The sequence below is a fragment of the Phaseolus vulgaris genome, chromosome 1, assembly GCF_000499845.2.
Source record: "Phaseolus vulgaris cultivar G19833 chromosome 1, P. vulgaris v2.0, whole genome shotgun sequence".
Classification (NCBI taxonomy): domain Eukaryota; kingdom Viridiplantae; phylum Streptophyta; class Magnoliopsida; order Fabales; family Fabaceae; genus Phaseolus; species Phaseolus vulgaris.
In genome coordinates, this window is record NC_023759.2 from 45,396,937 (window position 1) to 45,423,495 (window position 26,559).

At 29.9% G+C, this 26,559-nt stretch overlaps 2 protein-coding genes and 1 pseudogene across 2 annotated transcripts; all 3 read right to left on the reverse strand.

Moving 5' to 3' along the window:
• Window positions 1–2,432: 2,432 nt before the first annotated feature.
• On the reverse strand, window positions 2,433–3,326 carry LOC137814629 (NDR1/HIN1-like protein 3). Its single transcript, XM_068617455.1, has one exon. It carries the CDS (start codon window positions 3,213–3,215, stop codon window positions 2,604–2,606), a length of 612 nt encoding a protein of 203 aa, XP_068473556.1. The 5' UTR covers window positions 3,216–3,326; the 3' UTR covers window positions 2,433–2,603.
• Window positions 3,327–10,958: 7,632 nt separating this feature from the next.
• LOC137814630 (NDR1/HIN1-like protein 1) lies at window positions 10,959–12,014 on the reverse strand (annotated as a pseudogene).
• Window positions 12,015–23,009: 10,995 nt separating this feature from the next.
• LOC137816218 (uncharacterized protein At1g08160-like) lies at window positions 23,010–23,985 on the reverse strand. The gene has a single exon (XM_068619294.1). It carries the CDS (start codon window positions 23,938–23,940, stop codon window positions 23,059–23,061), a length of 882 nt encoding a protein of 293 aa, XP_068475395.1. The 5' UTR covers window positions 23,941–23,985; the 3' UTR covers window positions 23,010–23,058.
• Window positions 23,986–26,559: the final 2,574 nt, after the last annotated feature.

Genomic DNA, 26,559 nt, shown 5'->3' on the forward strand with positions numbered 1-26,559 from the left:
TTAGCGGGATAATTTGGCAGCGTCTTAATTGGACATGGTCTTGGTTCATCTTTTGGCTCACGAATTCGTTGGAATCAAGTTTCATCAATCGGAGATATCATGAAATTTTGAGACGAAGTCTTTTTACCGTCAAACTGGTTCATCATTATTAGTTTGTGGGCTCCCTATTATACATGTTCGGCAAATTAATCACAGTGGAACCACTTTGATATTATAATTTTCTTTTACATATCCACCTAATAACCAATTATACTATTATTTTAAAAATTATTTATATTATTTAACTATAAATTTATTAATTATTTTATTTTTTATTAAAATTATCAGTTTTATTTATGGAAATATTATCAAAATTAGTAATTTTTAAAATATTATGCATGTAGATAAGTCATGATACAATTTTATTTCTTTGTCGCTAAAAAAATATAATTTTATTTCAAAAGAAGTATTATTTGCATTACACGGCCTTTAGTATTTTTTAAAGTAAAATCATGTTTTTGTGTTTGGTCATGCTGGTTTTGTGATTATCTAATACAGTTTTTGTGTGAATGAAAAAATATTACAGTAATCAAATATAGTTTTGATGATTAGTTTTAATTTTAATCTATTAATATTTAATTACATTCTTGCAACATTGACATGATCTCAATTTGATTGCATTTAAGGTGAAGTTGTGTATGATGTTACAACTTCAATTGGTCAAGGAAAGGTATATACATTGTCGCCATTACACAATCATTTCTCCTCGTCCAACAAGCTCTCTATCAAATGGCGCATCACTCCTTACAGCGTGTCTTAGCTCCATACATCTTTTCTCACTATCACGCTTTCTACACTCTTCCTACCCAGTTAACGTTGTCGTTGAGAATCCCTCGTTGATGGTTGCCCACCCTAGGGTCTAACCGGATGCCCTCCAGTACCCAATTGAATATGTCGCTACAGTTCCCGATTGCTGATGGTAACGACGTGATGAATGCGATGAGTTATTTCACGAATATTCTCACTTGTAACCATCGAGTTCTCTAAACATTTTTTCTTTCCCCACAATATAATCAAGAACACAAATCAAGAAATGGGTAGGAAATTTGAAGATTGTTTTTGAGAGGAGGATTTGGAAATGGGAAGAAAGTTTTAGAAAGATATTTGAGTGTGTAATGAAAACTTAAAAGAGTAAATTTTCAAGATGTTTTGGTTGGACTGTAATAAATATGATTTTATAAAGTCTTATGGGATGAAGGAGGAGTGTATTTGAATGGGAGAAGAATTTTGAATTTCAACTTGTATTGATGTTACACGATAAATAGTTTCACATTATTATTCTCACAGCATAAATATAATCAGATATAGATATGGATAAAAAAAATTATGGTATTCGATTTTTTAATAAAATTTGAATTTTAATTGTACTAATAAAATATTTTTAAATATATACACTTTTTTAAGATATAAACATGATTGTTATTCTAATTTTAAAAAAAAATATATAATACAATATTTATATTTTTTATAAAAAAATACTATTTGTTCCGTTTTTTTCTTAACAGACAATATATCAACTCATTATACATTCTCATCCCTAACTCAATCTTTAAAAAAAATCGTTAGTAATATTACATGATCCAACAAAGTTTAAACTGACTCAACCTCTTAATTAAAAATCAACAAGTTGCACTCTCTAACCAAATGAATGATAATTTCAATGGATAATGATAGACACTATTATTTTTCTTCACTCCCGAACCACTAATATTATTATTTTATTTTAGAATTGTATTTATATTTATTTTTATTAATTAAATACAATATTTTATTACTAAAAGGGGTTGTGGAGTAAAAGTGTGAAAAAAAAAGTGTCTTAGAGTTATATACATTTTCTTAGAGTTATATACAAATTCTTGATCTTGATGTGACGAGTTTAAAATTAAATATATATAATAAAAAAACGTTTGAAATTAAATAATATAATAAATATTAAAATAATAGCATTAAAAGTTGTAATGGTTTAAAATAGCGGATTTTAAATGTATATTATCCTTTTCAATTTCAATACAGCACCTTAAATTCAACACTTCACTCAAAAAATAAAATAAAATAGATAAAGCATATTTAAGAAACCCAACAAACCCCACACAAAAAACTTCTAAACTCTTATTAGTGTGCAAGGTAGGTCACAAACCAAAACTACAAAACAATACAAGAAAGTACAAGAAAAGTCCAAGCATCTAAGATTGAGAGAGCTACGACTATAAAAACAATAATTGAATTAGTCCAGAAATAGATAACTTTATCCACTTCTGGACCACCCGAAATTAGAGAGAATCCAGACCCCTTAAGTCTTAATAAATATTGAGCTAACAATGTTATAAAATTTATTACATGAAAAAGATACCAGATCCGCTATATATGTACCTAAATACATAAAGGAAAGACTATTATAGTGAAGTACCAAAATAAATATGATTTAAAGAAAAGGTATACATTACAGGATATAGTCAAAGAATGGAAAAAATGATGACAAAAAGCCACTGAAATGATCTCTAAAACATAAAATAACAGTAACGAAAAAAAAATCGAAAATGAAGGGAAGAAATGAAAAAAGTAGTCTAGTAATCGACGTCGCACTTGGTGGTCTGAAAGAAAGTTAGGGTGCCATTGTTAGCGAAGGGAACCTTGAGGTCACATTTGACCTTGGGTTTCAAGTTACCGGATATGTAATCCCCGAGTCTGAATCTAATCCTGAAGTTGAGCTTCACATAGATGTCGTAAACGCCATCACTCTTGTCTTGGTTCAACTCGGAGATTTGCTCATTGTCTAGTGTCAGCACTCGGTGCCCTGAGAAAACAGCGCTCATGGGACTGCTGCTCTTCGTGTATTGCCGGAAGGAGTTCATGTGCGTTATGACATCGTAATTCGAGAACCTGGCATCCTCGTAGAATGCTAATGCCTCTACTTTGTCGTAGTAGATGCTGAGTTTTTTGTTGGGGTTGCGTGCGGTGAAGTTGAGGACCATGTTGTAGTGGAGGGTGTTGTTGTTGGTGTGGTATTCGAATTGGGTGAGATCGGCTTCCGTGACATGGAACTTGAAGGAGCGGGGTTGAACTACCAGCCAGAATATGAGGATTGCGAGGCCAGCGAGGACGATGAGTGCAACCAGAATCTTCCACAAGATTCCGAAGAGGCAGCAACAGCAGTTTCTTTGGCGTTTATCGGCCATGGTTGGTGAAAGAAGATTGATAAATGAATGAAGAGAAAAGGTGTAGGTCGATGTAACTAAAGGGGAAGAGAAGTAGTTGTGAGATGGAGGGAAAGAGGTGAATTGTGAGAACAAAATGGTGCGTGTAGGTATATATAGAGAGAGAGGAAAGATCTTTGAAGCTTGTATGGGAATAACGCGGTTCCCTGAATTTTATTTGGATGCTGATATCTTTGAAGTTTGAATGTTAAGAACGCGTTTAAAGATGGTTTATAGATTCCTGTATGAAATGAATTTATAAATAAATATATATAATAAAGTATAAGTTTAAAATTAAATAAAATGATAAAATATTAAAATAATATTATAATGTGATTGCACAAAAAATATGAATTATCTATATATTCTTATCCAATTTTTATTTATATAGTGATATCTTACACATCACAACCTAATAAATTAATATTTTAATTATACTTTTAATTAAAAATATTATTATATTAAGTTGTCAACTATGTGTTTTATTTTTTAGTGGAAAGAGAATCTTTTCCTTTTATTTTGTACTCAAAAGGAAAGGAATCAGTCAACAGCGGATTGCATTGAGTGGTGCAAAGTTGGATATTCAATGATTGACCGCAAGAAGAAACAGGAAGGAACATTCTTCAGAAGAAAGAAGGAAGAAGGGCATGCATTCTTACAACTTCATATTTATATTTATTTTATTTTTACTGATATTATTTCTGGAAGTCATATGACTAATAATCATCTCAGAACCTTAATCCAACACGATAAGAATTTACTATATTATTTTCAGTATTTATATTTATATACTTATATATATTCGCGTAAATACTTGTTGATATTAACAAATTTTGTCATTTGAATAGATAATTTGTAAATGATACATTTTGTGTATTCCGAATTGAAATACACATTTTTTGATTTTTTGAATTACATTTATATTTCATTTAAATTAATTTTGAGCATAATTAATTTATTTTATAAAGATTTATTTTTATTTAAATACAAATAATTTATTTAATACAAGACGATGTGAGTACAAGCCAATTATATCATAAAAACATGGTTATCGCCTCAAACGCCCCACTAGGCGATAATCATTGTAAGGATAACAAACTACCACAGTATGGGTAATTGTCGATCTAGACATATATGCGTTCGATAACGCAACAACATGCCCAAGTGAGGATGCTCGTGTTATGTGAGAATGATATCTTTGATTCCCATCTCTCGGAAGTGTTTATATATTCATGTCTGATCAATTATGAATTGAATATTATTCATATATTTAATTGAAAAAAAAACTTAAATTGTTCAAATTTTGTGAATTATTTATGTGACATAACCTTATACATGTGAGTTAGTGTAATAATTCCCCATGCGTACCTACAACACATTAACGAATCTTGTACTTTTATCAATAAAAGTTGTGCATCCAACCAAATGCAACAACTAAGCACAAGTTGTGAAATCTCATTTGTGGTGTACGATGTGTTGTGTTAGAAAAGATGGCTTTAAACTAGAGGGGGGTGAATTGTTTAAAGAGGTTTTCGCAAACTTTTCAAAGCTAGAATGAACTTATTTTAGAAACTAATTGAATCAGCAATTCAGTTAGCCAAAACAGCAAGCAAAACTGTAATACTAGAAAAAACAATCGGTTGTTTCTTCGAAACAATCGGTTGTTTATACCAGCAAACAACAAACAAACTGAAATTAAAGAGTTAGGGATAGAGAAATTGTACACAGTTGTTTATACTAGTTCACTCCAAACAAGAGCTACATCTAGTCTTCTCAGAAACCCTGAGGATATCCACTAAGCAATCACCACTTGATCACTTACACCACAACCAAGAGAATGACCTTGAACACCTCAAGAAACACACTCTCCTTGGCCAACACTAAGATTGCTGATCTTGAACACCTCAAGAACACAGAACCAATCTCAACAAAACTCACACACGAATTGTTCAGCAGTTTACAAAGATTACACTTGTTACAGATGAATATCTGAAATCAATACAAGTAGAATCCTATTCAGCACCTTGATTAATCTCTCAACTCTTAAGCAATCTCAGAACTCTTTGAAAAACTCTTAGATTAAAACTTTGTTTTCAAGATTCTTAAAACATAAAACAGTTTTTCAGAATATATCTAAGAATATAGTTTGTTATCAAATCTTAACAAACTCTTAATTGCATTTAAAACAGATTGGTCAAAGCATTTAATGACTGGAGCGTATTCAGTTAAAGCATTTAAAGCTGAGTCAAAGAAAACAGTTTTTCTGTTATGGTTTCAAAACAAACAATCGATTGTTTCCTCGAATCAATTGGTTGTTTTGTTATTTAACAAAATTCACCATTCAAAAACAATTTTCAAATTTTCTCAAAACACCTAAGTGTAAACAATCGGTTGTTTCGACAAAACAATCGGTTGTTTCAACTTAGTTTGAAAAACATTTTGTTTTGTTAAAATTGAGATGCTAATTGCTTTGAGATTTAATCTAAGAGTTGATTACAACATTAAACTACCCCAGAACAAAGCTTAAACCAGCACAACAACATCAAGCAACGCAGAGGCTTCATCATCTTTCAAAGGATTTGGATTCTTCAAAACATTGAACACCACTTGGTTCAACATGTTGGAGATGGATGAAGCTCATCTCTACCTTGCATTGGTGTGTTTGATGTAATTTTTAGGTAGTTTGCTTTGAAGGTTGCAATGTGTCTTAGATGATCCTGTATTTTAGGTTTGTGTGTATTCAAGGTTGCCTTTTGCTGCATGACCCATCCTAGATGCCAAATCAAGGTAGTAAGATCAAGCACATAATGAGGTTAAATGGTTTTGGAAAAGTTTTTTAAAGTTTTCTTAAAAGGTTTGATTCAGTACAAAAATAAATTTGTTTTCTTGAGAAACAATAGGTTTATTTCTGCTCTGTTAAAAGGCTTTTCGAAATTCTGTTAGGGCACCAAAGGTAAAGCTCAGTCTGTTATTTCAATTAAGTTGAGCTGGCATTTTTGTTAACATTTAACCTGTTGTTTTTAGAATCAATATGTTGTTATTATAACTGCTCTGAAACTGCTTTTTGAAAAGTGGTTAAGAACTGTTCTCTATAAAATAAAATGTCTTTCTCACATAAAAGAGAGCTGAGGAATCACAGTTTTAACAGAGATAAAACATTTATTGTTCTTAAAGAACCTTGTGCTGGATGAAGGTGTTGGTACTGTCTTGGAGCAAATAGAACAACAGGTTTATGTTCTTGCAACACAATTTCAGGTGTAATCTTTCCCTTATTCATTCTTGTAATAGGTATAAGTGTTAGTCACTCTTGATAGGGTTTCTTGGAGTGCAAGGTGTGCTGGAATAGTGTTTTTCAGCAGTTTTTGTTGAAGTTCTTGAAGGGTTCAAGAGCTGCTGTGTATGTTGTAATTGATTGTATCTGTTTTAGTGGATTCCACCTTGGAGTAAGGTGAACTGGACGTAGCTCTTGATGAGTGAACCAGTGTAAAAACTCTCTTGTGTTTCTCTTCTCATCCCTGCACTTGTTTCTGGTTTTGCTTAATTCTGTCAAGAACGAAATCTGTTCATTTCAAATCAAATCTGTTAATTCTGGGCTTAACAAAAACCGTTCTTCTTAATCTGGAAAAGTTCTCTAATCATAAACAAAGCTTTTGAATATATGTTTGTAATTGAATTAAGAACCAATAGGTTTCTTCATAAAATTCATGTAAAAGATTCATTGTCTTTAAAACTTTGTGTTGAATAAATTTGATTGTTCTTTTGGTATAGTGTGTGTTCTTCAAAACTGTTAAAAGTGAACCAATCTGATTTAGCTATCTTTCACTATCTGATCTTAATCTCAATCTGGTGCAGTTCTGTTTGTGTTAGACTGTTTTGAAGAACCAATCTGTTCATTCTAAAATCAATCTGTTCTTTTACCCTTGATATACTGAAAACTGTTTGTGTTTGCAAAAATTTTATATGTTCAATTCACCCCTCCCCTCTTGAACTTAGACATTAATAGACCCAACACGATGTACTTCTCGTACACCTTGCGTGACCAACTCTATCGAACGTGAGCACCATGACATTGTCTCAACTTTGTTGTGACATCTCTGGAATCTACCCCAAGTGGCTCGACCAACAAAGATGACGGGTCACACACTTATAAAACTGCCCCCACAATGGGAAAATGTAACAATGTGTATAAATCATCCAGAGTGATATCCATCTTACCAACAGGGTGATGGAAACTGTTGGTGTCGCGGTGCCACTTATAAGACCTTAATTAGCGATATGATAACTAACTTTGCACAATTGAAACAATTTGTTGTTTAGTGTTGTGGCCTCAACTTTGCGATGAGAGAGATCCAAACTTGCTTAACTTGTTTGTGGGAGACCAACTTCAGTTTCCCTCGATCCTCACCCTCTCATAGTCTACAAGTCACGTGAACATCAGAACTCTACAACAAGAACGTATCAGGTCCTCTAGGAAATCCTACTTCACCTTCATCAGGCTCTTCTGTTGCAGATGGTGGAAACACATTACTATCAATGGGAGCGACAATTTATTCTCTATCCTCTATCCCTTCTAGGAAGGACTATCATCAGTCTTGATCTAGTTTGCGCTTGTGATAATGATCCATCTCTACTCCTAATCATATTTATGACAATAAGAATAACAAACATTCAATAACTCTTTTAACGTTAATATATACATTCTATATTATGCATTCGAAAATGTATTTTGGGGTCCAAAAACTAGATTAAACATAGAACCAACGAGAAAAAAAGATACCATAAATGCTTATCTCTTAGATGGCGGTGCAACGACAGGGATGACTAGTGTAGTCCCAACATGCCTTTCCACTCAAGAATGAAAGAAGAAAAATTGGAAGGGATGCAATTAGGAGTGTGTAATGGAAGGTAGAAGAAGAGATGGGGAAAATGAAATAGAAGGTAGGTTAAATATATATAAGGAAGATGTAGTTTGATCTTTCCACAAGCAGTATGGGGGTGCAGTTGAAATTTATGGGGTTGCAGAATGTAGAGTTCCTGTGACTTGTCCTCTGGACCCAATAAGGGAGCCCAAGATAATCCACTCGAGCCCAAGACAACAGCATCGGGGCGGTGAAGACCAAATTAAAGTGCAACAATCGGAGGATGCTGTCTTTTAAATTGGGTCATCAAGTGGCCCAGTTTTAACTGCTATTATTTCAATTCATTTGGTTTCTAGGATGCTGTCTTTCCGAAATTAAAAAGAGAATAAGTAACTCCTACCTATATAAATGGATTTTCAAATGTGCCATTTTTTCTCATTTTTTTCCTCAGATATTATATTATATTATATTATTAAAATGGATACAAGTAGCATCAAATTTATAAAATGTGACAGGAACAAACGAGTCATTTCATATATTAAATGGTTCTTAGTTATTTGCGATACAAATCACATAAATAACCTATAATTATCAATTCAGAATGCTTTCAACTACATATTATTTAGCATAATTAAATGTCTCAATTATCATTCCCTTCTAGGAGCAAACCATACAACTTTCAAGATAATTTCATAATGCGTATTGTTGTTCCAAGGGTCATGATGGGATTGTGAATTTAAAAATAAAAATAAAAACACAAGTCGCTATCATATTTTATTTAGAAAATTACGAAAAAATATCTTTTAAATGTAAGAAAGATATTAACATATAGGTACAGCGATTTTATTAAAACCATTTTTAATTAGATGTTTAAAGTTAATGTAATTCAAAAAATATTTATTTATTCTTTGAATAAAATAAATAAAGCTAGTAGTTAATTATTTATGTTTTAAAAAATTATAAAAACATTTATTTGGTTCAGAGAAAAATATTGACATTGAAAAGTTATGATTACCTAATTTTTATTTTGTAGGAAATTGTTTCGTTTATTAATATTTCTAGTTAACTTTTTAATTATTAAGGCATAATATTAGCATTTAACGTTCTTTAACATTTATAGCTAGAAATATTTTAATGAATATTAACAAAAATGGGAAATATTAATGTAAAGAAGGTATTTAAATAATATATTTGTCATAAACAAATGTGAGATTCAATATGACAATTTATGATTTTATAATATTTAATAACTTCTATATATGATATATGAGATAGAAAACTCACTAGATATTTATTGTGGGTAGGGATTTGAGTTTTTAATTATCAGACAAGTATGTGAGTCATCATGATAATTATAAAAAATATATTTATTAAATTTTGTTTAAATATTACAAAATATATTCAAAATTATTGTTTTCGTAATCCTAAACTTTATTGCTTAGTATATTTATTCTATTATGTTATAAATTTATTAATTTTCATGAAATAGTAGTATAATTTTTAAAGCGTAATAATTAAAAGGCAAATTTTAAATTTAATTTAATCTTATATATAAGATTTTGATCTATTTATATAATTATTTATATATTATATAATGTTTTTATTTTTAATTGATATGAGATCTTAACAATAATAATTATAAAAATTAATAGATTTTATATTTATAACATTTTATGATTAACTAAAAACATGTATATCAATAATAAATATCTACAATTTGCTCTGATGAGTTATGGTCTAATAGACAGAAGTTTTAATACTCTAAGAACTCATTAGAGTAGAACACCATGATCGTCGATTCATAGTCATTTTGGGAAATATTTGGCACTTGTTTTCAGTCCCCATAGAGCGGAAAAATAAATGTTATTGAATGAAAGAGTGAAATAGTAATATAAGATAAAGAAAGAAGCAATTGAGATAGTTGAGATTTGAGTGAATTGAGCAATATAGGAGTGTGTGACAGAGAGACCATGTGACTGATTACTGTGTCCTGTTAGAAGCAAGCAAAATTCAATAATATACGAGAAAAACGTTCCTCTGTATGGGGGGTGCTAAATTCATAGTGCGTGATGAGCAGTGTATGCAACGTCGTGAGTCGTTATCAAAGTTAAATTAATCTTTATTTTTCTCAACCAAAAAAAATTACATCATATCACTTGCACATGGTCACTGCCTTTGAATGTTGACGAATCAGAGAAGGTTTCTTTAATTCGCACTACCTTGACGGTGCTCAATACCAAATCTGTTCACACACTACTTCTTCCTAACCATGCATGTGTTCTGTTGAGCTGTCCAACTCCAACCCTTATTTTTTCCATTACAATATGCATAAATCAACACAATTAATTGGACTCTATTTGCATCACATTTTGAAAACCCCCTTTTTCACCTCATTTGTAGTAGGCCAGTTAGGTAAAGGGGACTCAAAAACGACAACCACCACCACCATTCCATGTGGAAATACCTTCCACTCATACACCATAATTAACATCTTAACAAAATTTAATTACATAATAAATGCATATTCATGCTGTTATATAGTATTTCCCTTCTTTGTATTTTTATTTAGGCCAGACAAAGGAAGAAGAGGAGGTGTTATCTAATACAATACGCATCTAACGTTTCAGCTATTTCCCCTAATAAAGAAATCACTAAATTAAAAATGAAAAAGGAAAAGTGGCCCCTTTCCAAATTATCACACTTCATTATTCATCCAATAATATACAGAATATGCGGCATATAATACAGATAATAAATTCACATGCATACCCAAGAAACCAGAAGCCAAAGCTCCAGAATTCAAGCCGAATAAAACGAGAATCATACGTGAATATCCTTGAAAGAATATGAAGGAGACAACTTGTTCTTTTATCCAAACTGAATCAACATTTTAATTTACCTCAGTCTGCTTTTGTTACAAATTGTCATTTCGCTTACATATTTATCTCCAACTGCAGTTTTATTCTGTAGCAAAATGTACAATTTCAATTACTGTAACAAAGACGCGCGCGTATGCCTAACGACAAAAGGATCCAGTAATACAGAATAAATACGTAGGTAGAGGATAAGAAGAATACAGGTATAAAGAAAAGAGATACCGTATATGGATAATAGACACTAAATATACCGAGGATCAGAGCAGAGAAGAACATAGGAAGAGAGAATATATAAAGGCAGAAGCAGCGCTGACGTCAAACCCCGACGGTGCAGCGCTGAACCAGTTGATACTTAACGGCGTTATTGCTGAGAGCAATTCCGGTGCTTCGAGGGCCAAAGGTTATGAAAGCAGGGCACCTTACATAGAGGTTGTAGTGGCCAGAGATAAAGGCACCGACCTTCCATCGGACTTTACCGTCAACTTTAACGATGACGAGGACGTTGCCGTTAGTCTGGTCTTGACTGAGGCCAAGGAAGTTGTAGGGCGCGACGGGGACGTTGGTGCCGTAGACGAATGGGGACCAGACGTCTTCTTCCTTGTGACCTTGGTAGGAGGGAGGGATTGAGGTTCGGTACGTGACTTGCTGGCTCCTGTAGGTGACGTAGGTGCTGAGACGGTCGTAGTAGATGCCGATTTTGTCGTTGGGGTTGCGCGAAGACAGAGTCACCTGAAAGCTTGAGGTGAGGAGGTTCGGGATGGTGGCGTTGAATCCGAACACGGTGACGTCCTGGAGGATGAAGGTTGGCTTTGTAGGCTTGAGGATCGCCCAGATTATCAGAACTGTGAGCAACACGATGAACACGAAGATGACTATCCACCAGCATATGCGTTTGAAGAGTTTGTGCTTCTTTCCCTTGTGGTGGTGGCACTCCTTCACCGACATGGTTGCTGTGGTTGAAGCTGGAGATAAGTGAGAGTAGGTTCCGTGAGGAAATGATGAGAAGATAGAAGTGAGAGGGGTTGGAAGTTTGTTACTTTAAGGTGTTAATTTATTTATAAATAAATATTAGTGATGATGAGTTTGAAATGATATGGTAGGTCGTGTTACATGATAGAGGATTATTATATTGGGTCACTGTTCATGGTTTGAGGTTAATTAATTTGCCACCTCGTCATCATGTACTTATACGAAGTCAGCGCGTGATTGATTCTTTTTTTCATTCTTCATTTTTTGGATTAGAAGTTGCCGAATACTAAATAAATGTCACGTCCTTATAACACAGGTTCGATTAACCAAATGATGTTACTGTCATTGGTTCCTTATTTCCGAACCGTTATCTTCCTCTAAAGCAATTTGTCCCTGGCTTGGTTCCATATGGTGGAACATACGCGGGCTGTGGAAGGATTTTTCAGGATTCTTCTGCAACCTTCCTTCACGTCTTTTGTGCATAACTTAAGCTCGTATACTGCTATTGTGACTTAGTTATGGACGGTCTTATAGATCGGTGAGAAATACATCTTTAGTTTCAAATAAAATTTAGCGAACAATTAGGTGTGTTAAAAACACTCTTTTTAAGATAGTTTAGAAAGGGAGAATTAACAAATTTTGCATTGAAAAGGACTCCCCTGGCCTCCTTTGTCCTGTTAGCCGGAGGGGGTGTTCTTTATCCCACCCTTACCATAACATTGTTCGGTCCATAGAAATGGTATGCCAAAATAATTGGGAAATTATGATCATTCATGGCCTACAAGAAAGGAATCAGAATATTGCTGACTTGTTAACGAGTTATTTCCACACAATGTTTTAGAATTGCTTCTTAATAAATGCTTGTGGCTCCCTCTGTTTGTGACTTGGTTGTTGGTGTGTATGATTTCTTATTTCCGGAGCAGAGAGCTGGAGCATAACAGATAAGCTTATTTACTAAAATTATGAGTACTGAAATCAGTAAATTTTAAATGATTTTATTATTTTATAAACAAGAATTAAAATTAAGCAACAACTATTCTGCATACTTTTCATTTTTTCTTTTGATGTATGATGATGTTTAAAGAAAAATGTGGAAAGTTGATGACGATCTCGTTCATGTCCTATAAATGGATGTTTCCTGCAACACGTATTACCAGGACCCACTTCTCATGACACAAATGCTCCCAGCTCAGCCACACCGACCATCCGTTGGTTTTTCTTAACGAGTTTTGAGCAAAGGCATAAAGCCTTTTATAGCTTAATTAGTGCGGATCAAGGAAAAAGAAGCCATGCCTTTGCATTTTTACTAAGAAAACTCTCTTTAATGTTTAGTGTGGTGAACACAAATTCCTACAGTTTTATGAACTCTGGGTAAATAAAGAAAGATATCAAACCAGAAAATAAAATATTCAAAGTAAAGATCAAGTGTAGGGTATAGCATTCCAACGTTTCAACTGTTGATCAAGCAGAGTAACAAATTAAAAACGGAAATAATTTATTAGCTAAGTTTTTTTTTTTATCTTTTATTTCATTTATAAGTTTCATTTTCCTCGTTTATTTAGAAAAATATTTTTTTTTATCTTCTAGAAAATTATCTTTATCCATAATTTTAAAATGTTAGTCAGTAAAATTCTTTTAAAATTGTTATCATTTTTTTAATTTTATAAGATATGATTTACCTAAAAACTTAATTAAAGTTAAAAATAAATTTTTTGAATATCTCTTAAGTGCTCCTATAATTTATTCATTCTTTTTTTACTGATAAAAAAATAATAGTTATATATAATGAAAATTAAGTGAAGATTAAGTCATGCGAACGAATAAAATTAGAAAATTCAATAAAAATATTTTTCAATTGCTCTTTAAACTTAGTATATACGTGAATTTTATCGCATTTATAGTTCTTTTTAATATTAATTGGGTTCATAGTGTTTGTGAAGGTGAATCGAATAAGAGATATATATTGAATTAACCAAAAAATGGTTTGAAATCCTATCTTAAAATATAAAACAATAACTACTTCAAAATGATCAAATTGATACAAATTTAAAAAACAAAAATTAAAATGAATTTATAAAAAATATAATGAATCTAATAAATAAGATAAATTATGAAAAATATACTTTCAGAGAGAGAGAGAGATAGATTAGTTTTTAATTGAATGAATGATAATGTAAAATTTTATTACACAACATAACCTATTCTCTCTTAGAATTTTTGCTTGAAAGTAATGATAATATATATGTTTGAAAATAATAGTACAATTATTTTTAAAAAGTTGTTTTAATAAGATATTCATTACTCTTCCTTTCCAAGAAATTAATATTTAAGGTTTTCACACATTTATAATGAAAATAATGTACTCCAACACAATGTTTATTGTGACTAATTTTAATAAATATTAAAAAAAAAATCATTAAATAAAAATTAATTTTGAAGATAAAAAATAATAAGTTGTTAAATGGACAAAAGTAGATACTAAAGATTAAAAAAATTATTAGTATCTAAATTAGTTTTTATTATTGATAAATAGTTTCTAAATTAATATCTGATTAGCTACTTAAGTTTTAGTTACCAATTATTTAAATTTTAAATTTGGTATCTAATTAGATATCAATTTAAAAAATATTTATCAATAATAGAAACTAATTTAGATACCAATAATTTTTTTAGTCTCTAAAATAGTATATAATTTTATTAATATAACAACTAATTATTTTTTGTCTCTAAAATTAGTTTTTATTTAATGATTTTATTTTGTAGTAAAAATTTTCTTATTTTCTTTCTTAATTTAAATAAATATGTTATTAATAAATATTATATGTTCTACTTTGTATAGTCTGTGAGGTTTTGACATAAATATTAAGAAATGTATTTAATAATTTAAATTCATGGGATATTGATTAAGGATGGTCTTAAAAACTAATACATGGTTAATTTTGTTAAAAAAATAAATTTAGAAAAAAAAATTATTTAGAAAGACATGGAGTGAATTGAAAACATCAATTAGTAGAATTTTTCTAATTACAAAAATATCCATCGATTTGGAACGGATGGAGTAAAGAAAAGCATCGATATATCATTTTTTTTATTGTTGCACAACCTTTTATTTTTAAGTTAGAAAAGTTATCCAGATTTATACATTTATAATTTTTTATTGTCTATTACCTTATCATAAAACTCAGTTATACATAGCATGAGTAAGAAACTAGTTAAATTACTGTGGTAGCTTTCATTTTTGTGTTTTTTTTGCATGGACTAATCATTACAAATTGTACGCTTAAAATTAAATATACCACATATGTTGATTGAACGGATAAAACACTTTCAAAATATGGCTTCGTTGAAAATTCAAAAGTATAGAAGCAAACGTTGACAGCACATGTATGTTAGTCAACTTCGTATCACTTTCTCAGCATATACTTATTGTCGAACTGTTTCTCGTAGTAGTTAGTATTCCCACCTTCCAAAGATGTGGTTTGGTCTAAGAAAAGCTACATTATAATAAAATAATGCTTATTGTATATGTTTTTTTATATATTTCAGAATATTAAATTCTTTATTTTATTAATTCAATTATCTTTAGTAGTAATTAAAATAAATATTCTGTTTTAATTAGTCATTATTGTCAAAGCAGACTTTGTTCTCACTCAGACATCTAAATTTAGTCTCATCAATAAGCTATTTTAAAATAGTGGTATCAGAGAAGAGTTTTGTACAGAGAAAGTGTTCACTTTCACATTTTATTCTTCATCTCTTTTGTGAATTTCTGGGTTACTCTATTTTAAAACTTGTTAGTTTTTTGGTCTCATTGTGATTAGGAAATTTAGTTATATTTACATATCATGCGGATAAGTTATTAAAGACACTGTAATTTTGCATGTCCCACTTTAAATTTTTTCTGTGATAAATATAAAGTGTCTCATGTTGATTTTGTTTTTGTGATAAATGCAAGTATGTATTTTGGATTGAAGTGTACTACCATATATCACTTAGAAAATCATTAAATAAAAATAAAAATTGAGAAAAAAAGTATTAGTTTTTATAGTGACTAGATTATATATTATTTTAAAAATTAAAAAAAAAATATTTATTGGTATTTAAATTAGTTTTTATTATTGATAAATAATTTTTAAATCAATTACTTAAGTTTTAACAATCAATTATTTATTAATTATAGAAACTAATTTAGATATTAATATTTATTTTATTTTCTAAAATAGTATCTAATTTTTTCAATATAATAACTAATTGTGTTTTGTATCTAAAATTAAATTGTATAAAATGATTATTTTGTAGTTTGTATCACATTAAGAAAAAATAGTTGTTTGAGATGGCTGTGTTATTTGTTTGGAAATGACTATTAATTGGATGTGGAGTGGAATTAGATTTGAGTAGATCATATTATAGATCTTATAATTTCAGGATCTATAGATATTTTTATTGAAATTTTTTTGGATTCTCTCATACAAGTTAATACTGTTTCACCACAATAATTATACATATAAATACTTATACTATACAGTATCATTAGTCATATTTATAGGCTTTTATGGTGGAGTGAATTCTTAAAAGATTTTAGGTTTCTTTTAGACAATAACAAAATGTATCTTACAAATTAAGGCATGATATACTTTACAAATGTTAAAAATCTTAACAAGGGACTTTGGTGAGCACTTATTACCTAATAAGTTATTTCCATGCTCGAGTTAGAGACAAATCAATATATTATATAATATTCAATGGCCAACGAACTTTTTTTCACCAAGATTTTTGCAATTAGGAAGATTAGTAATCAATTAAGACATAGTAGAAATATATAATTATCAATTTTAATAATATATTAAATTACATTATGGGATTGTAGAGTAAGAGCCATTATAAATGAATGACTGGTTTTAAGGAAAGGAGGTTCCTTTAATTATTATAATTATTACATTATCGTATAAAAAATTCATGATCCGAATAATATATATTTTTCATTCATAAGAATTATGAGCTTTGTATTTAAATTATATATATATATATATATATATATATATATATATATATATAACTCGCTTATTGTAATTAGCATCAAACTGTCTTATGTGCCTGTCTAAGAAAAGAGAATATTTCAACTATAGTTAAAGATAACTTTTTTTTCTAATATGCATGTATATATAAATTTATATTTTTCAATACAAATTTCAGAAACTACCTAAAAAAATTATTTTAAAAAATGAAAAGAAAATATTTGAAATATGGTGAAACAAACTTAGTTCAGGACTTATTTATAAAGGTTATTGATATTTCAAAATTAATAATATTAGTAGTAATTACTCGTGTTCATATATTTGTATTCATGTGAGAGGATTCGAGTCTTAAATATATCACTTTTAAAGTATGGAATAAATTATTACAGAATTAAGATACATTTTTAATTTTATTTTATCAAAATAGGGCCAAGAAACTTAATTTGCGTAGTCCAATTGCACCGATTTAGTTTGATCTTACCTTCTTGCTTACCTTTTACACACACAGAAGCACCAACCTAATAGGTCACAATTCATTGCCATAGTACAATGGAGACAAAGAAAATTATTTTTTGAGCATTTCACAATCACAATGCATTATTTTATATCCATTTGGTTTAGTGTAAGAGAATAAGAATTATATATATATATATATATATATATATATAATATCCTATTGTTGTCATTATATATTGTTCTCTCTAACCACGGTTTGTTTTGTCTTTCATTGATTAACATTACTTCTTTCTATTGTTTCTTTATGAATAACTTATTCAATCTGTGGGGTAGGTACACATATTGACAAAGAGAAAGTTTTTTGGTTCAAAAGAAATGCAGTACATGTCTAAGGAAATTCCAATTCAACTGTGTTCTAATTTGATAGCCACTCCTATAATTACTCATTATTATCCTTTTGTCAATATCTTTCACTCTATTATTTTTTTAAAAGAAATCTTCTAGCAGAAAAAATAAAAATAGTACAATCAGATCTTTCAACCAAAAACTCATTTCTTATACAAGAACGATTTCTTCTAAAGTTGTGTACTTTGCTTTATACAACAACACTCAGCAAAAAGTATTTTTAAATTTCTTATTATTAAAACAAAAACATGTAAAGATTTCTTATTAATGACATAACAGTAGTGTAAATTTTATATCTATATACATTTTATTGAGTGTATCAAGGTGGTGTGAACCACTTCACTCAGTCTTGTTGATAGATTTATCAGGTAATCAAGTATATTAAAGAACAAATTGACAATAAATGATAATTAAAAAAATCTTATAAATTTGGATCACATCTCGTTAAATCTGAATAATACTCAAAAAATCAATTAATATTTATTTATTAAAGATATGATTTAGATATACTTCCTTAAAATTTGGATAACATCTCGATAAATAAGTTAAACTGATCTATTGAAAATATGCACACACATCAATAAAATAACTTATTACCAAACAGTATAAATAAATCTTTTATAAATGAAAAATATGCATTTTTATTAATTTTACATCATATACTCAAAAAATAATTTCCTTCATCATCGGAAAATCTTTTATCGATTTAAATAGTTACCTTATAAAGTAATAAATTAAAATATTGAGAAAAAAATTAGAATTATTCTTTGAACTTAAGCGAAATAGATATTAAAAGGTGTGCGTTTGTTCATGCACTCGCACTGACATTGAGAAAAACGTCCTACGAGATCTTCTTCGGAGTTCTAACATTCCTGAACTTAGCTACCAAGTCCCTTTACTTTTTACTCTGCACATTTGCTAACGACAACGTTTGGTACACGAAACCAATAAAATCGAAAATAAAATAATTATCACAACACTCAAAATATTTTATTTGTCAAAACAAATTATGCACCGTCAATATCCCATAGAACAGGATTAAAATGCGTAAACGACAAGAGACATATACGGAAAAGAAGGTTTCCCTCTTAATTTGTGGATATCCTCTTATTTTTCTTCATATTGCATTAGTCTTATAAAATAAGTCAAGTTTTAGATTCCTTTAGAAAACATTGTTTATATTAATCGGCTTAATTGACTAATTATTACATGTTGAATGATCATTGATAGATATCATTATTGATATAATCTACACATGTCACCTTGACTTTTTTTATCTTAAAATAAATACTAAAGATTAATATGGTGATTTAAAAATTTTAAATAGTGAGAATTAAAGAAAAATATTTTACATAAAATAAAACTACAGTTTCACGCAATTTTTAAAAATTAAAAAAGTGATTACAAATTTTATTAAAAAAATATAGAAATCAAATACATTAACTAAAAACAGATTTTCATTTCTCTTTCTTCTCGCTGAGAATTAACTACAGAAGAGACCTTGAAGAATCTTCTTTTAAAAAAACTCTTCTACGAATCAATTATTTACATATTAGACAAATTAAGCCGAGTAAGCAATTCTGTGACAGCATCTTTACCTACTAAAGGAAGACACAGAAATTGATAACTTTAGCTTGAAACAAGATAAATGCATACATTAATCTAAAATTTGATAAGATAAATTAAAAACACATTCACCCAAAAATAAACTATTAATTTTTTAAATTTTATTTTTCTTATGTTGTTTTTACATCAATCTCTCTCTCTGCCCACTATATTAACATGAAGAACAATTGAAAAAGAACGTGATGTACGTACATTGACTAATTTTACAACAGGACAACTATATATAAAACATGCTTTATATTAAATTCATTAATACTTTATATTATTTTTCAAAAATATTATATACTCTCTTTCTTTTCATTTAATTAAATAATGTATATATAATATAATCAGAATTATATTTTTTAATATTGCGTCATCAATCATGGTAGCAAATATATTGCTTTTGAAGTAGACCTTTCCACTGTATAACCAAATTGTTTTTTAATAGCATGAATGACTTGTGTGTTAATCTCAATTATCTTCTGTTACAGTCTCACAAATCACTTTTAATGTACTTTTGTTTCCAGCTATATAAAATATAGAAATAGGAAATAGATGAAAAGTAGAAAAATGATAGCACAAAAATATTAAAATAAACACATGCATATTAAAATTTCCATTCATGTCGGTCCTAATAAGTGAATAGTCACTTATCTGGGGATGATAGCTAGGTTATCCCTCACAAATTTTATTTACATAATTTAATAGTAAATTTTAATTTTTCTACATGCAAAGTGTATTTCTAATTAACATAAGATATCAATTTAAACATAAGATATGAGCAAATAGATGCAAACACAATATTAAAACATGAAGTTAATATTTAGAAATGATACACTAATTAACTTAAAAATCACGTTAAACTTGATTTTACTAATAGTCCCATGTAGTTTTCAAGGACGAATATTAAACTTAATGCTAGAAAGTTCACACATTATTCAAACTTTTTTCGTACCTAAAAATAGGGTTATAGAAGGAAAAATCACAAATATTATTATATCAAATATATATAATGACTCGACTATCAAATATATACTAAAGGAAGTTACAAAAAAAAATATATTAAAATCAATTTCTAATTATTTTTAATATTGTTTACAAAATTAGGTATATAAAAAATACACCAAAAAACAAATACAACATTCTTTACAATTATAATGAAAATGAAACCCAAACATATCTTCAACCCTACAAAATTTCTTACTAATAATCCTTGTGAAATTCTATCATAAGAAATACCTTCACCACCTTGATCAAGAACAAAAGCACCAAGGAATTAGAAAAAGAAACAATCTATTAAAGTGTTCTTTGTTTGAACCGAAAAAACTTAATAACAATGTATTAAATCATTCACTCTTATACATAACACTTACTTGATCGACTGAGGGATCATAAACCATTGTTTCCATCAGTATTAAATATTATCTAAGCCCTATCAATTTATCCAAGTATATAATCCATTAAAGAAAATGTAACATTTCAAACAAGACAAACATTTTAAATAAATTACTTAGACAAGATTAAAGATAAAGAAACAACCTAAAAAACTTAAACACACAAATTTCAATCCAAACCATAATCAAACCCAAGATGAATATATTTAACACACATATTCAATATAGCATATTATGATTGGAAGCATCAAATCTTTAAGCTTGAAAACATCACTATCTTTAAAATTCAAATTTCTGTATCAACACCAATTCACTACAGAAAAAAAAATTATTAAATAAAAACTAATTTAAAAAAAATAAAAATTAATTAATATATTTATTAAGCTAGATATTATTTTATAAACTAAAATTACTATTAGTATTCAAAGTACTTTTTGTTATTTATAAAAATTTATAAACTAATTATTTTAAATTAGTATCTAACATTAACATTAACTAACAAGATTCTAACTACTCACTAATTTAAATTCTAAAGTCAATATAATAATTAATTATTTTTTATCTTTAAAATTAATTATTATTTAATTTTTTCTTTATAGTAATTGTGAAAGCATAACTATTAACATCCATCCAAATTTTTTTTTTGTCAATAAAAAAAAATCCATCCAAATTTGTAACGAAATTATAATTAGAACACGTAGCCATAGTATATATTCTGAATCACACTTGAAAAAGATACCAATTTTCTTTATTCTCTCAATATGCTTGAATATACATTTTATCGCCTACCATTGTTTGTTTCCCAGATTTCTCCCATATATACTCGTTGGGTTTTATTATTGAGCAAGATCAGGTGTAGTTCACATTACTTCACTAGCATAATTAACATGAATTATGTATTTCTTTCTCTTTTTTAGTTTAAGTAGAATTGAACTTATTAAGATATATAGACGCTGTTAAGACTGATGATTTTTGAAAATATGAAAGTGGAAGAAGAAAATATAGGAAGAAGGAAACAAAAACATTATGTGTGTTGCATCGAGTTTGGGCCACAAGCCCGACGTAAGCTTTCGTGGATGGGCCGAAGCATAATGGACTGGCCCAAGATCCTTGAATAGATATACTTAATTTTGGCACGTCTAAGTTGTGTACCGCAAAAGATAAAGAACGTTCGTTCCTATTTGGTGAAGGTCCCTGCATCCCTCCATTGTTGATGTTAGAGAAGACTTTGCCTATGTTGTACTTGCAGACCGAAGGTTGTGAAGGTTAGTCTTCTAGGGAAAGAACACTTCTAAAGGATCTCAGTAGGAGCTATTGAAGCAACTATTTTACATATGAAGGGCGTGTGTTTACAGAAACTTTCAAGTTACTCTACAAAACCTTTACAATTATTTGATTCCATGGAAACTCTTCAAACATCTTTTCTTAATATTACCCCATCCCCTCAAGATATTCAATTGCAGAGAACCATCATTCAAAAACAAAAACAAAATGAATCGACCAATGGTTACTAATCAGTTTAATTACAATTAATTGCTCTGTCGCAATGAAATTCATCCCACAGATCTATCAAAACATTCTTTAAGATGTAGAAGGTGTAGTACCTCCATCAGGTGGGTCCATATTTTGGATAAGTAGAATCATCATTTTGGACCTCTAAGTTGAGGATTGAATCCAAGACCTTAGTTAAGGAATTCAAACTCGGAAATCATATCTACAACAACTTCTTATAATACAAGTGTAGCTCATTATAGGTTACAGGGCCAACCAATGTTAAAACTCTACCTGGGTTTTCTGTTGACGTACTCAATAGCGCTAGGGTTTAAGAAGATGCTTTTAATTATTTGTCACACATGGCTGTAATGTCTCCTTGTTTTGTTTTCTATCCTAACCCAAGCCGCGGGTTCGTTTTAATGGTTTAGTTTGCTGCATTACTATATGTAACTTTTGGTTATGAGAGAGAGGGAGGCAAAAGTTGTTGCATCTCATTTTATTGTGAGCTTTAGAAGATACGATCTTTGACCAGTGTTAAATGATAATTTTTCAAATAGAATAGATAAATTACGGTTGATAAACTTCAGTCGAATTTGTTGTTCATTAGACAATCTACGCAAAAAGTTATTCTAACAAAATAGCAGAAAAAATATATAGGGATGAAAGGAAACTTATAATTTTCTTCCGATTACCCAAAAAGACATACCCACATGATTTGTATAACACCCAAGCATGAGGCACTGCATTTTTCACATATAAAGTTGACAAATAATGGGCCTTCCTCCATTGTCCAGCGCGCCGTTGCCGGTGTTGTTCTGAAAGACAACCTTCAAGCCGTCGCAAAGTGCTAGTATCAACGACATTTTCGTGGAAATTGTGCTAGACTTGAACTCCACCATGGAAGCAATCCTCAGAATGAACGTAACGGAGCCACTCGCTTGTTCCTTTGCCATCTCATCCAACTCCCACCTCGGAAGCAAGAACCCATTCGACGACATCCGCTCGTCGATTCGCCTAATCTCCTTCTTCTCCAACTCGAAATCGGGTACGAAACTCATCGCTAAAGCGTCGTCTCTGTACAACAAATCCACCTTAAAGTCGGTGAAGACACCATTGAGCTTGTCGTTGTCGTTCAGAATGGAGAAGGTGGTGTTCCAATCGGCGGTCAGCGGTGTAGAGATGTTGAAGTTGGCGACGGAGAGGGAATTAACGGTGTAAACGGGTAGTTGGGGGTGCAACATTAGCGCCATGATAAGGGTGGCAGCGAAGAGGCCGGCGAATATTACACAAGAACATAACACGAAACCACGAACGAAGGCTTTGGTTCTATCTACATTGTGATATGTGGGTGGATTGCTGAAGTACGGGCCTGCGGGGTAATGGTATACTTGAGGTTGTGGAGGGTAGTCATTAGGGTATGGATTATATCCCGGAGGATAGCCTTGGTGAGGCATGGGTGGAGGAGGGGCATGGGCTCCTGGCGGGTATCCCATTCCTGGTGAGTAATACATCATGTTTGGGGGTGCCCCCATCGGTGGTGGTGGAGCAGTATCACCATGCATGTAGGAAGAGGACTCCTGGGAGAATGATCCTTTTTGATGATGTCCTCTTCCATCATGGGATGGATCCATCCTGATGCTTTCTCTGATTCTCCCTCCCAAAAACTTTGAGAGAGAGAACAGAGAACCAATGTGGTGGTGCTTCTTTTTATAGATAAAGCTACAAGAAAGAAGGATAAATTTAAACACATGCTTGAAGATCGTCTGACCTGTTTGTTTCTCATTGGTCATCGTATATTCAGTTATTATGCAGATATATTATATGTAATTTATATATGAAAATATAATGTCCAATAAAATCAGACATAATTTAATTATATCAAATACAACTATATAATTTAGATATATACATATACATAATAAAAATGAAGAAAATCTCAAGAACATTATAAATGGAATGCAAAAACAAATTTGATTAAGATTTATTCAGAGTTTTTGAAGACGTAATACCACATGACCTTAGTAAATATCAGAACAATTACAGGTTATACGCGTACAACCTGCCATGCAAGAACGTGATTGAATAACTCATTGTCCAAACAAAATGTACAAGATCAAGATTGAATAACTCATCGTCCAAACAAAATGTACAAGATCAAGTTAAACAAGTTGCAATGTCTCAATCGATTCCCATCTTTGAGTCTGATAATAGTAGAATTTTTATTTTTTTATTAGCAAAGAATCAATAGAATTAATACGGAATATTTTAGGTGTCTCGACCTAATACAAAATCACGATTCTTTCCCCTTATTCTTTCTCCCTACACTTAGATGAGCCAATCAAGAAAGAGCCTAGAAATGCTCCTACCAGTGGCTGTCCATAAGAAAGGAAAACAAAATCTGAGAACACCACCAGGATCTATAAACCTACCAAATTCCTGCATAAACCCAACTCAAGAACCAAAACAAAACCATAAAACAGAGTTAAAAACCCGCAACAAGCTAAGCCAAAGCAAATCTGCATCCAAAAAGACTCCTACAAAACCTTAACCAAAGAGACCCTGCTACTTTCTGCTTACAAAGAAAACAGAAAACAGTAGCAACTTCCTGCATACAAGGAAAACAGAAACCAGCAGCAGGGAACCACAACGTCCCTAGCATATAAGCTCCTTTGTAGTTCGGGTTGTCCAGCAGGTCTTGAGGTGCATCCTCATCAGGAGAAACTGCCTGCAGCAGCTAAAAAACACAAGAACCAGAGGGCCTGTAACTATGTACCATGATCCCTACTTCTCCAATTTAATTAATTATATCACAATTTTAATTTTATTCTACAATTTCCTAAAATTAATAATTTAGGTGATTGTTAGTTATATTAAATGACACCTTTCGTAACTAAAGAAAAAAAAAAGTTTTCGTAGAGTGCGACTTGCATTTTTAATAGCTTGGTGAATGCATATTCACTTGTATATATCAAACTAAACGAGAGTCTCGATTTCACAATAAGTTAAGAATATACAAATATAACAACAATACATCTGAAAGTATATCTATTTTTCTTCGTAACTTGGATATATATATATATATATATATATATATATATATATATATATATATATTACATTTATCTATTTCTAATAAAAATGACTGGAAGTGAAATTCTTTTAATTTTAATATCTGTTAGTAGTATTAAACTAAAGTAACACATCATTCCTAATTTTATAATATTAAAATTAAACTTCATCTATAAATATATTAAATGTCAGTTTAGGTGAGTAATTACATAAAAAAAAGTAACCTAATAGAAATATCCAATTAATTACAATCATAATAATATTTAATATATATATATATGCAATTCTTACATTTAGAAATTATCCATTAATATAACCTATCGTACTAATAGTAAAAGCTGATACTGTATTTTTTACTCAAAAATGTTATAGAACATCAATATTTATATATTTCATTTTTTTAGAGTCTCGTACTCTTGTCTTTCTGCCCCTCATTTCCTTGTATTTATTAGTCTTGTGTAGTTTTTTTAGAAATTTTATATTTAGTTTCTAATCATTTTTATTTTAGTTTTAGAACTGAATAATTTTAAATTTTGTATTTGATCCCTGAAAAATTATTTATTTATATTTAATTTCACAATAATGTTTATTTCATTAAGTAAATGTCTTAAATATTTTTAAACTTGTTTTATCCCTAAACTTTTTTTTATCATAATAACCCATATATTTCGTATCACATATGATACCTATCATATAAATACACATAATCTTTTTGTATTGGAATCAAGTAAATGTAAAATAAAATAAAATTCAAGAAAAAAAATATTAGAAACTAAATATATCAGTTATAATAGTATTCTTTATTTTTTCCATTTCAAATTTTTGCACCCACCTTTTAAGTTTCGATATTTTTTTTATCAAACAACTTATAATATTTATTATTTCTTCTGTTGCAAACTCTACCTTCCCTTTTACTCATTACGCAGCAAACAAAAGTGTAAAAATGGAAGCTTGCATAAGTGATTTACTAGCATTTAGCCAGGTCAATAGCTAAATAAAATTGGTACACAATCTGAGGGAATTTTGGAAGCACTCAACTTACACAAAACTCTTAAACCTCAGAGCAAACCTAAATACTTAGCTAGTAGATCAACTGTAGAAATCTTAATAAGAAATAATTTAATCAAAAGAAAGAGAATGGCTTCCAATGTATAGGAATAGAGAAGTTCCTATTAGGGTTA